The 13,640-nt window shown below is 37.2% G+C and overlaps 1 protein-coding gene across 2 annotated transcripts; it reads left to right on the top strand.

The window, feature by feature from the left end:
* Window positions 1–6,745: 6,745 nt before the first annotated feature.
* Window positions 6,746–11,786, top strand: cxcr1 (chemokine (C-X-C motif) receptor 1). 2 transcript variants are annotated; one of them, XM_083537128.1, is made up of 2 exons: window positions 6,746–7,078; window positions 9,233–11,786. In XM_083537128.1, exons 1-2 carry the CDS (start codon window positions 7,072–7,074, stop codon window positions 10,294–10,296), a joined length of 1,071 nt encoding a protein of 356 aa, XP_083393254.1. In that variant the 5' UTR covers window positions 6,746–7,071; the 3' UTR covers window positions 10,297–11,786. The 2 variants fall into 2 exon arrangements, with proteins under 2 accessions (XP_083393254.1, XP_083393253.1); XM_083537127.1 differs by having other exon boundaries at window positions 6,750–7,078; window positions 9,215–11,784.
* Window positions 11,787–13,640: the final 1,854 nt, after the last annotated feature.

Below are 13,640 nucleotides of genomic sequence, written 5' to 3'. Positions count from 1 at the left end.
CCTCCAGCTCCACCTCCTGTCTTTTACTCAATGCCACTATCTCTAAACCATACATCATTGCAGGTCTCACCACAGTCATATAAACTTTCCCTTTCACTCTTGCAGATACTCTTCTATCACAAATCACTCCTGCTATCACTCTTCTCCACCCACTCCACCCCGCCTGCACTCTTTTCTTTACTTCTCTAACACACTCTCCATTACTTTGCACTGTTGACCCCAGGTACCTGAAATCCTCCACCTTCTCCACTCGTCTTTTCCCTGCAACCGCACCACTCCACTGCCCTCCCTCTCATTCACACACATGTACTCTGTCTTACTCCTACTGACTTTCATTTCCCTTCTCTCCAGCACGTACCTCCACCTCTCAAACCTGTTCCAGCATGACAATGAGTCTGTCCAAGAGCTGATTTGCTAAGATTGAAGTAGAAGTTCGGGGGAAGTTGTAGCTCAGTGGTTAATGCTGACTGGAAGGTCAAGGGGTTCAATCCCCAGTATCACCAAGCTGCCACTCTTGTGCACTTGAACAAGGACCTTAATCTGGGTGCTGTTTTATGGCTGACCCTGCACTTTGACCCCATCTTATACAATATACAAAGAAAGAATTTTACTGTACTGTAATGTACAAGACAAGTAAAACACCTCCTACATTCTTTTTATCCTCACTAAAAAAACAACTAAGAATTTAGATTTTGAGATCAGACAGGAGACTCTGACTCAAACTATGATGTTTGTGGATGATATTGTTATTTGTGGTGAGAGTAGAGAGCAGGTTAATAAGAACCTGGAGAGGTGGAGATACGTGCTGGAGAAAAGGGGAATGAAAGTCAGTAGGAGTAAGACAGAGTACATGTGTGTGAATGAGAGGAAGGACAGTGGAAGGGGTATCTGCAAGAGTGAAAGGGAACGTTTATAGGACTGTGGTGAGACCTGCGATGTTGTATGGATTCGATACAGTGGCATTGAGTAAAAAACAGGAGGTGGAGCTTGAGGTAGTAGAGGTGAAGATGTTGAGGTTTTCATTAGGAGTGACGAGGATGGATAGAGTTAGAAACTAGTTATTAGAGGGACAGGGCATTTAGGACGTTTGGGGACAAAGTGAGGGAGGCGCAATTTAGATGGAGTAGATCGGTAGGCGAATGCTGAGGATGGAGTCACCAGGAAGGAGGAAAAGATGAGGACCAAGGAGGAGGTTTATGGATGTGGTGAGGGAAGACATGCATGTAGTTGGTTTGAAAGAGGCAGATGTAGAGGACGGGGGGGGGGGGGGGGGGGGGAGACTGTGGCGAAAGAAGAAGAAGGATTGAATAGCTGTTTTTTCATTCCACACTGGCTGACAGAGGAGAAGAAATCGATTTATGTTGCTTAAGCTGTTAAGCTTTTTAATGACCCATTTATAATTTCGCGTTTTCTTTCCTGAATTTGCACAAAAACACACAATTTGCCATAATTTTATATCTCCAGGAAAATCGTAATGCACGAGGTTACCAGGTTAATACTGATGCTTCTTCTAGAGATGATGTATGCAGGTGGTGCAGTGTAGCTGCAGTGAAAAGAGACTTGATGAATTGTGTTCACTGGGTTTTTGCTTTAGTAATGCCATTAATTCTTGTACTGTGTTTCTCTATAATATTGATGGTTTCTATAGTCGTGGCAACATAATGATGAATTGAGGTAGAACACCACTAAAGGCAAAGGTGTGAAATCCACCGCCCGCCACTGATAGCTACAGCATAGGTTCCTCCTTATCTAACCAAATACATTTATCTAAATTAGTTTTAATTATAATTATACAGAACTAATCAGAGTGCACATCACATGAGGAGCGCAATGCACCCCCTGCTGGCCAAAAAAATACTATTTTATTTCAACCACTTTTCTTCTATAGAAGTGACAAACTTATAACAAAAACATCTGTTATAATCTCATTTTTCTGGCAGATGACTCTCACTACTACCAAAATAAATCAAATTATAAAGTGTCTTCATTCATTCATTCATTCATTCATTTTCTCCCGCTTATCCGTAATTCGGGTCTCGGGGGCAGCAGTCTAAGCAGGCCCCCGCCTTCAACTGCTGCCCAATCCTCACGGCACCGTCCCTTACGGTCCCTCCTGCAGGTGGTGAGCCCACGGGAAGGCGGCCCCACATCACTCCGACGTCACGGACCTTGATATTTCCCTTGTAAAGGACCCACGGAGCATAGAGGGTTAAGGGCCTTGCTCAAGGGCCCAAGAGTGCCAGCCTGGCGATACCGGGGCTTGAACCCCAGACCTTCCGATCGGCAACCCAGCGCCTTAACCGCTGGAGCCACCACTCCCCCATATAAAGTGTCTTGTTACTAAGAAAACAAAAAAAAATTCCCAATTTCCCAAGAGCAAGCCAGAAACAACAGTATTGGGACACCCGACCTTTTTATGCCATATGGGTTTTTTCTCCAAACTGTTACCACAAAGCTGGAGGACACAGCACACAATTGTATAGGATGTCTGTGGATGCAGTATAATAAAGTTTAGCATTCACTTGAACTTGGAAACCCAAACCTGTTCCAGCATGGCAATGCCCCTGTGAAGATCTGGTTTACATCGTTTGGAAAGGAAGATCTTAAGTGGCCTGCTATAAAGCTCTGATCTCAACCCTATTCGAAACCTTTGTGATGAATTATAATGCTGACTGCACCCCAGGCCTCATCACCTCATCACCTTCTCACCTACACCAGTACCTGACTTTACTAACACCCTTATGTCTGATGAACACAAATGCCCAGAAGCACACTCCAAAATCTAGTGGAGCATCTTCCCAGAAGAGTGAAGGGAATATTAGAAAACAATTTGACTAAACATGGAATGCAATGTTTAAAAAAAAGAAAAAAAAAAAAAGAAAACATACTTAACTTATGACCAGGTGTCTGCAATATAGTCTATCTATCTATCTATCTATCTATCTATCTATCTATCTATCTATCTATCTATCTATCTATCTGTCTGTCTGTCTGTCTGTCTGTCTGTCTGTCTGTCTGTCTGTCTGTCTATATATATATATATATATATATATATATATATATATATATATATATATATATATATATATATATATATATATATATATATTTAAAACAATGTGTCTGAATCCCAAACCTTAAATAAAAGATGTTTCATAACTATGGTGCTTTGTGAAAAAAAAAAGAAAAAATGCCCTCCCTCAGGTTAAAATCGAACCAAATGTTTACTTGTACAGTATTTTTTTTTTTATTATTATAAGGACAATGCACATGCATAACCGTCGGCACCGGGTTGGTCGGTGCTACAGTGTCAATGTGTTTACAGTTTTTTACATTTACTGTTAAGTCTTTTTATTTTTTTTTTTCGTTAAATGTTGCACATATGCACTTTGTGTTGTTTGTTTAGAGTGCTGTGTGGTTCCATGTTCCTTTTGGTAACTTATGTTGTCTGATGTATCACCTTAGTCTTCGTTTCACTGTGTTCTGAACTGTATATGGTTGGAATGACAATAAAGTCTACTTGACATAGCTTACTCTTGTAGCCTTTATTATTCTAGGTAACAACAAAGAGCCTGCATCCTCTGATTAAAGCAGGCATGGTGGATGATAAAACGTTCTCAGCTACTGTGGTGTGACGATTTACTGCTTTATATGTCAATAGTAGCATTTTATAATCATTTTACTGGGTGTCAATCCAATGTGGATAAAGTGGTCATAATTTTGGCTCTAGTAAGAGATCTCACTGTTTAATTATTATTATTTTTTTACACTTTTACTTATTTTACGAGCTTTTTTATTTTAAAAGCACTTTTTTTGCTTCGTGCATTGACATTATATACGTCAATCTTCCAGTCATTTTATTAATACATGCGCTTCGAATGAGAGACTGGATTCAATAATTACACCAAGCACTTTTACTATGGCACATAATGTAACAGAGAGAGTAACCATCCAGAGTAACTGTGTATTTGGAAAGCTTACTTCTATCTGTATGTGGTTCTAGTATAAGAACTGGAGGAGCTCTCTTTTGTTAGAACTATGTAAAAGGAAGTTAACAAGCATCAATTTTCTATTAAACTTTACAAAGTTTTCAAGTTTATTAATCTGGGGTCTGTCACCTGGACTGTCATCTGCTGAGCAATCAGTCTTCACTAATCAGAAGGTCAGTGGTTCAAACCCCTTAACATTGCTGACCCTCACTAACTGGGATTTGTGAGGAATTTCATGGTGCTGTAATGTATATGTGACAACGCCACTATATACTACACTGACTCAGGACTACATTTCGCTTCTGATCATCATCACTGCACCCCGCAACATCGTATATCTGCTATAAGTGGACATTCGGTGCAACCCAGATGTTCCCTCTTGAGTCTGGTTCCTCTCAAGGTTTCTTCCTTATGCCATCTCTGGGAGATTTTCCTTCGCACAGTCGCCACCGGCTCGCTCATCAGGGACAAACTTACTTATAAAGAAAACATTCTCACTTTTAATCACCACATTATCTGTGTAAAGCTGCTTTGAGACAATGTTCATTGTTAAAAGCGCAATACAAATAAAAATGAATTTAATTTAATTAAATATATGCATGTAGAGAACAAAAATCTCATTGTAAGAAGAAACCATGTAATACCATGTTCCCAGAAAAACAATGAATTACATTGAATAGACATACAACTCGATTAAATCTGTTAACTGCACTCCATTTCTCAGAATCTATCATTTAGTATAATGTTTTTTTGTGCGTCATTTCTTCTTCTTTTAACTACGACTCAAAAAAACAGTGCCACTGATTGTATGGGAATTACAAAGTGTCAGAGAAACGTTTCTCAATTTCCTTTTGCTACAAACTCTGTAAAAGTGTTTTTTTTTTTAACCTTAACCTTAACTGTGTTTTTGTACACATGAACATTTTGACACAGTTTCCATTTTACGGGAAAACGTTCCACGCCGTTCGTCAGCTGGTGGAAGTAAATTTCAGGAAAACGTTTCTGTGTATAGATTGTGTATAGATTGACTATATGTTATTTTTGCTGGTATGCAGTATATTATATCTAGCTATGAAAGATGTATTACAGCCTCACGTTTAAAAGTACTTTATCTAACTTACGGTATAGGTTACACAAGAGTATTTTCTTCTTGACACACACAAAAAATCCAACCTTTCAGTTTCCTCTTTTATCAGTTTGTTTTTGTTGTTTTAGTTCTTAAATACAATGTACTGTGTATATACTGTTATTGTAGTATATGTATATTCTCTTTTTCACATATTTGCATTTATTTTTATTTATTTCTTTGTTTGTTATTATTATTATTTGTTTTTATTTCTCTGTTTTTATTTTTTTGTATATTCTTTTTTATATATTTGCATCTATTTTTATTTCTTTGTCTTGCTGCTGTAACATAGAAATTTCCCCACTGTGGGACGAATAAAGGTTTATCTTATCTTATCTTAAACTCATAATTGATTAAATATTAGCATTTTCTTTGATGTTATTTATTTATTTACACTGTATAGACAAAAGTTTGTAGACACCTGACAAGATTCATATGTGCTTTTTTAAACGTCGCATTCCACATTTAGTTCCATTTGTGGTTGTAATAACCTTTTTTTATTTTTTTATTTCTAACTACTAGAGATGCCCTCACAACTGGAGTGTGGAGATTTGTGCTCATTCAGCTACATAGACAGGTACAGATGTAGGATCAGGAGGTCTGGGGTGCAGTCAGCATTCCAATTTATCCCAAAGTTTGCTTTGTGCACATGACATTGTTATGATGGAACCGGTTTGGGTCTCTTAGTTCGAGTAAAGGGAAAATTTCATGCTTTTTTTTTACTTCTTCTTTTTCTTTCGGCTTCTCCCATTAGGGGTCGCCACAGCAGATCATCCGTCTCCATACCCCCCTTGTCCTCTACATCTGTTATCCACATCCATAAACCTCCTCCTTGGGCTTCCTCTTTTCCTTCTTTCTGGTGGCTCCATCCTCAGCATTCCCCCCTACTGATATACCCCATTTCCCTCCTCTGCACATGTCCAAACCACCCCAATCTCGCCTTCTTCACCTTGTCCAAAACGTCCTACATGCGCTGTCCTTCTAATAAATATCGTCACCGTTTTTTACTGAAAAGACACTAAAAAACGATGTACACAGTAAATTCATAAAAGTGTTATAAATGCAAATCAGTTACCACTTTACTCAATATAGGACTGTTGAATAGGTAACTTGTTCTTGCTGTGTTGCTTTTTTTTAATTTTACACACCACTGACACTTCAAGTCCAAGCATTCGAGACTTTCAGAACACTATGAATACATTATGGACAAAAAAAAAAAATGTTGAAAGAGAAACACAACTTTAACCAATCAACATGTTTCCTCTTTCATCTCCCTTTCCTGTAAACCCAACTGACTATCATTTATAATGAGTTTTCTGTCACAGTATTTCATGTAACCCTGACAACAACCCTCCAACATTGCTTTATTAAATATATGCGCACTGCTTACGAATGCCTTACGATGTAGTTTCAAACAGAGCGATAAAACACAAAGTGAAATCTCATTGTTTGGATCCAGTCCGCACATCTCCGTTTCATTTTATCAATCACATGCTGAAAATGTGACATGTTTTGTATACTTCAGTATTATGGTCATATCGACACCCCAAGCTCGACACGAGTGTCAGTCTTGTGACTGAATGAGTGTTTGAAAACAAACTTCCCCAGTCAGTGCTCATCACCACAGCTACGATCTTCTGCATTTCTTTTTTTTGTTCTCACATAAAGGCAACCTCCTCAACATCCAACATCCTCATCTTCATCCTATAGATGACTTCTACACTGTGTGTCAGCAAACTTTTATTTTTAAACAAAGGAAGAGGAAGGATTAAATGTTACTTGTTTTATCATTGACAGAACGATTTATATAGACAGCTGGGAAGGTTTGCAAATGCACATTTTGGGATTGGGTAAACAGGATATAGCATAATTTCCCAGTGGTTGTGTGAATGCTTAACACCCATGTACGTCTATACTTCACCTTACACAGGCTGAGCTGTTGGGAAAGGAAACAAAATGACTGGTAAGAGAGTGTTACTTTTATGTCTATCTATCTATCTATCTATCTATCTATCTATCTATCTATCTATCTATCTATCTATCTATCTATCTATCTATCTATCTATCTATCTATCTATCTATCTATATATACATATCTGCATATATATATCTCTATATCTCTATCTCTCTCTCTCTCTCTCTCTCTCTCTCTCTCTCTCTCTCTCTCTCTATATATATATATATATATATATATATATATATATATATATGTGTGTGTGTGTGTGTGTGTGTGTGTGTGTGTGTGTGTGTGTGTGTGTGTGTGTCATATTTACATTGATGTGTAAAAAGTCTGAAGCTGTTTGAATCTTTATATATAAATATTAGTTTTATATAATATTGGTATTGGATATATTTTGAAAAGAGCACATTTTTGCACATTGATTTTTTCCATCATTAAAAATGTTTATATACCTAACATACCACTTTATATGGATAAATATATACCAGTTTATATTTTTTAATGATAATGAGAGCATGCACATGAATGAGCTAAATCATACAGTATTCTATAAAGGGCACTGAACTTCACCAGCTAAAGCGAAATCATTCGGCAGAACAATGCTTATTGCTCTAGTACAATATATTTCTAAAGGCTTGTTGAATATATGCTAGGGCACACAAACCCCTATTAAAGACATGTAATATTAGTTCATTCTTTCATTTTCGATCCCGCTTTCAAACCACAACTGGATAATAGTTAGGTTGGAAGAACAATTAAAAAAGCTGTCACAAATAAAACAAGAGCCAGAAATGCAAACTATTATGCTTTTAAATAGTTCAAATAGCAACCATTGCAGGAATGAAATAATTGCACCCCAAGATTCAGCTGGTTTCATTATTCTGCAGTGAAATGTTTTAAACAGGAAATTTGTATAGTCTTCTTTTACACAAAGTAAAAATCTCGAGGAGGATTCACGATGTAAAATCCAACGCGTTTTTTTAGCAAGCTCATCAACATAAAATGGAACAATGACTTTTCTTTCTTAAAAACACTGTTTACAAGTTTAATATTTACAGACTTAATCATTTAAACAGTGGTGGACAAAGTAAAAAAACCATGTAGAGTTAAAGTCCCGATAAAATATGACTCCAGTAAAAGTAAAAGTGTCCCTTTAAACTTTCACTCGAGTAAAAGTACAAAATTATGTGCCTTCAAATTTCAAGAATCTTTACTTAATCAACTCAGTTTATGTAAAAAGACTTCAATGTTACAACATTCTCTTCTACAACGATCTATTAATAGAATGATATTAATGATAAACACTGATGTGTTGTGTTCGAGTTCAAATCAGGAGTTTCTTCATCATTGATCACTCCCTAAATGTTCTGCTTGCTGTTGAACTGATGCTGAAATGTATATTGGTGTAAGTAGATAACACCAAGAGCCAATCAGAACAAGTTCAAAACAGCGCCTGATTGGTGGATTGCTGTTTTTATCCTCATAAATAAAAAGGAACGACTGATTTTGCAAAATGTAGTAGCAAAAAGTAAGAAATTGAATTTGAAATGTAGTGAAGTTGAACTAAAAGTCTCCCTAAATGGAAACACTTATTAATTATGTACAGATACATAGAAAAAGCCACTTAAGTACAGTAACGAATCCCATTTACTTTGTTACTGTCCACCACTGGAATTAATGAACTCAAAGGTAAAATCTGCATCTAATTGTGTCTATTTTTTGAGCAAAGATTAAGTCCAATAAAATCTTCATGTATGGGCTCGTTCTTATGTAAATCATCATCGTTTTCTCAGCAAAATGACGAATACTGGCCAGAAATCCAGGTATAGAATTTAAATTATTCAGACTAATTGAACAGTGGTGCTTCCTGAGATGACTTGAGAAAGAAACTTTGACAGGAACCAGACTCAAAAAGGAAACCTATTGTCTTCTGGGTGACACGGGATAGTAACTTTATATCAACTAAAATACTTGTAGCAACAAAAACAGTACAAACTTATTAAGATGCTGTGAAAGGTATATCTTGAAAAGTAACCGTGGTAACCACGTCAGATCAAGGTAAAGGAACATCGGCATTAAAATCTGTGTGGTTCTCAAAATAAAACATTTCCTAACTCCAATCTCTTGTTTTCCTTTAAGATCCAAACAAACCACAAGTTGTGCTGGACTTCTCAGGCATTTACGAAGAGTTGTTCAACTACACGGATGGTCTGAACAACAGTTATATTCTAGATGAGGCAACCCTTATCTGCCAGACATTTACATTATCGTTCTTCATGAACATTGCTATGTGCATTCTGTTTGTGCACATCTTCCTCCTTGCCATTCCTGGTAACATCACTGTCGGTCTGGTGATCCTCTGGAACTTGCGCTTCCTTTCTCCATCCGACATTTACCTGTTCCACCTGATAATCGCGGACCTGCTGATGGCCCTCACGCTCCCCTTCTTCTCCACCTCTCTCATCGTTGGATGGGTCTTCGGAGATACCATGTGCAAGCTAATCAGCTTAGTTAAAGAAGCTAACTTTTACACCAGCATCCTGTTTTTGGTTTGCATTAGCGTCGATCGCTACATGGTCATTGTGCGAGCCATGGAGGCCCGGAAGGTCCAAAGGTTCATGTGTACCTGGGTAGTTTGTGTTGTGGTCTGGATAGTTGGTATCCTACTCTCCCTCCCTGCCTTGTACAACAACGCCCATTACATCAAAGGCTACGACTTGCAGATTTGCGCCGAACTTTATGAATTAGACATCGCAGACGAATGGAGGATAGCGAATCGTCTAATGAGGCACCTTCTGGGCTTCCTGCTACCTCTATGCATCATGCTGACGTGCTACGGCCTGACGGTGGCTAGGCTGCTACGTACACGAGGTTTTCAGCGCCAGAGAGCCATGAAAGTGATTGCAGCTGTGATGGTGGCGTTCTTATTGTGCTGGATGCCCTTCAACTTGGCCACCATGGTTGATACACTTTTGAGAGCCAATCTGATGGAAAATGGCTGTCAGGCTCAACACGCTGTAAGTTTGGCCATGTTTGTCACACAGAGCCTGGCGCTGCTGCACTGCTGTATCAACCCCTTGTTGTACGCCTTCGTGGGAGAGAAGTTCAGGAAAAGGTTCTTTCACATGATACAAAAGACACGGCCAATAGAGCGTAGCACGCCATCGAGGTCCACAAGGTCCACCTCGCAGACTTCAGAGGGTGCATCTCACTTACTTTGAGTAACAGGTTTTGTAGAATGTCACAGCATGAACATGAATGCCTAAAAATTATATTTATTAGGAAAGGGATGCCAATGTACTGTATACAAGTGCGTATGATAAAGTCTCGAGACTAGTTTGGTATCACAGCCCTGCAAACATACATCTCCAGAAAGTTAACAAATCAGATTGTGATAATGTTAAATAATTTTTTTACTGTTTGGTTACTTCAAAGTGGGCATTAGTTGTGAAATTTGAAATGAATTTAGTAACCATGAATTTGAGTAACCATAATATGGAAATTATAAATATTATATACACAGATCAGGTATTACATTATGACCACCTGCCTAATATTGTGTTCTGACCTGTCAAGCATTAACAGCATGAACTTCTTCAGCAGTTTGAGCTTTAGGAGCTCGTCTGTTGTATCCGTCCACACGGGACGTCAATGAGCCTCGGCTGTCCATGACCCTGTCACCGGTTCACCGCTGTTCCTTCCTTGGAGCACTTTTGATACTGTCCACTGCAGACCAGAAACATCCAAAAAAAAAAATGCAGTTTTGGAGATGCTCTGACCAAGTCGTCTAGACATTACGCTTGCCCATTTTTCCGGCTTCGAACACGTCAACTTTGAGGACAAAATGTTCACTTGCTGCCTAATAAATCACACACACTAACAGGTGCCATGATGTAGAGATAATCCGTGTTATTCACTTTACCTGTCATGATGTCAGTGTTATTCCTAGTATTATATTGGCCTTTAGAGCAAAAGGTCATGAGTTCAAATCTCACTCACACCAAGCTGCCACTTCTGGACCCCTGTAGGAGGCGTTGTGTAAAAAGTCATCTACCAAATAATTTAAAAGTAATTGGTGGGAAAGTAATTAGGCTTCTGTTTTTGTTTTGTTTTTTCTTTCCTTGTGTTTTCTCTGATTTCCCCGCCAGATGTCACTGTGTCCCTGTGGCCTTCATCAGCTACTAATTTTTTTCTCTAGGGTACAATTGCTTGTTTTTTGTTGTGCTAAAAAATAGATTTTTTTTTTATTATTCTCATATCTGAGAGGAGAAGTTATCTCACTGAATACTTTCTTGGCATGAAATGAAGGCAAATATGAGCAATTACAATGCAATACTAAGCCTATAAGGGACACACATTATTCACTTTAAAAGAACATGATGTAAAAAAATACTGGAAAATTTTTTTTTATCTGAAATAAATTTTTTAAAACTCGTTATCTGGTTTTTCACTCTAGACTTCTTTTTCATTAGCCACTGCACCCTCACATGATATGATACATTTTCTCTGAATCGGAATCCCATTGCCCTGTAATTAGTACATGTAAATAAATCTCCACTTATACAGCACATTGTCACAAGTTATTTTTCCCTGTTTGTTGTCATCGTTCATGGTCCTCATGTTCAATTTCTGATTTCCTTGTTTGTTTGTGTTCTGTTACATTGCTTTATCTTTTCTACTATATGTTTTCACTTTATTTGTCAGGTTTTTGGGGTACTGTCAGAGATCATATGGCACCATCGTACAGAAGTCCTAAGAGGCCATGCATTATAATACATTATATATGTAATACAATAATTTTTTAACAAAACATGTTTTCTCTTTATCACAACGTAATTTCCTCGGGATCGCCACATAAACATAGTTTCCTCGTGATCGGTAATTAATTTTTCTGTGTATACGGCATAAGAACGTTCTAGAGGCAAAATCATCGCAGCACCAAGGATGATCGCATTCACTTTAACTTTGATCAGGCCCTCAATTCAAAAGACGCTTCACATGAAAAACGGTAAACATGAAAAACGGTAAACATGAAAAACGCTTAACATGAAAAATTATTCAAATGAAAAATGCTTAACATAAAAAACGGTTAAAATGAAAAACATGAAAAATGGTTAACATGACAAACACTTAACATGAAAGACGCTTAACATGAAAAACGGTTAACATAAAAAAACGGTTTACATAAAAATGGTTAACATGAAAGATGCTTAACATAAAAAACACTTAACATGAAAAACGCTTAACATGAAAAACGGTTAACATAAAAAAAACGGTTAACATAAAAAATGGTTAACATGAAAGACGATTAACATGAAAAATGCTTAACATGAAAGACGCTTAACATAAAAGACACTTAACATGAAAAACGGTTAACATAAAAAAACGGTTAACATAAAAAACGGTTAACATAAAAAACGGTTAACATAAAAAAGGGTTAACATAAAAAAGGGTTAACATAAAAAACGGTTAACATGAAAGATGCTTAACATAAAAAACACTTAACATGAAAAACGCTTAACATGAAAGACACTTAACATGAAAGACGCTTAACATGAAAGACGCTTAACATGAAAGACGGTTAACATGAAAGACACTTAACATGAAAAACGGTTAACATAAAAAACGGTAAACATAAAACAACGGTTAACATAAAAAAGGGTTAACATAAAAAACGGTTAACATGAAAGACGCTTAACATGAAAGACGCTTAACATGAAAGACGCTTAACATGAAAGATGGTTAACATAAAAAACGGTTAACATGAAAAACACTTAACATAAAAAACGGTTAACATGAAAACCACTTAACATGAAAACAACTTAACGTGGCTTAATGCTATAAGAAAGAGTTTTTCAAAGACCAAACTCAGTAAACACATTAATAATAACACATACTATGTACAGACAAGCAGTTTGGTTAAGTTTGGTCTTTGAAAAACACTTACCACATTAAGCCACATTAAGCTTTTTCCCTTAACAGTTCTCTACGGAAGGAAAACGTTTAACACGTAATTAAATGCGTTAATCGTTTGTATTCTAGACTCATGTGCTTGTCTGTATATCGTTTGCTTTATTATTAATGTGTTTACAGTGTTTGGTCTCTTAAAAAATGCTCCCTTATCATATTTAGCCACGTTAAGTGTTTTTAAAAGCGTTTAAGAATGTGCCCTCACTCAAACTGAAATAGTTCCATGTTTGTTAGTGATTGACAACTTACACATAAGTGCCGGCACTTGAGAAGGAGGCTGCTCTTATGCCGAATACACCGAGAAATTAAATATTGATCATGAAAAAACAACTTTCGTTATGGCGAGAGATTTAAGTCGAGATCACGAGAAAATTAAGTTGGGATCACGAGAAGACAAGAAAGAAAAAAATTATAATGCATGGCCTCCTAGGACTTTCATACCATCGTATTCCTTCTACTGATTGAATATTATTTTCATCCGTGATCAATCTCCCACCAGTGGCGAAGCCCTTTGAATTCTGGCCCACCCAATCAGAAATGAGTGATTTTTCAAATTCCATCCATCCATCCATCCATCCATCCATCTTCTCCCGCT

Source organism: Silurus aristotelis (assembly GCF_946808225.1).
Source record: "Silurus aristotelis genome assembly, chromosome: 3".
Lineage (NCBI taxonomy): Eukaryota > Metazoa > Chordata > Actinopteri > Siluriformes > Siluridae > Silurus > Silurus aristotelis.
Note: the sequence above shows the minus strand (reverse complement) of the source record. Positions and strands in the feature narration are given on the sequence as shown.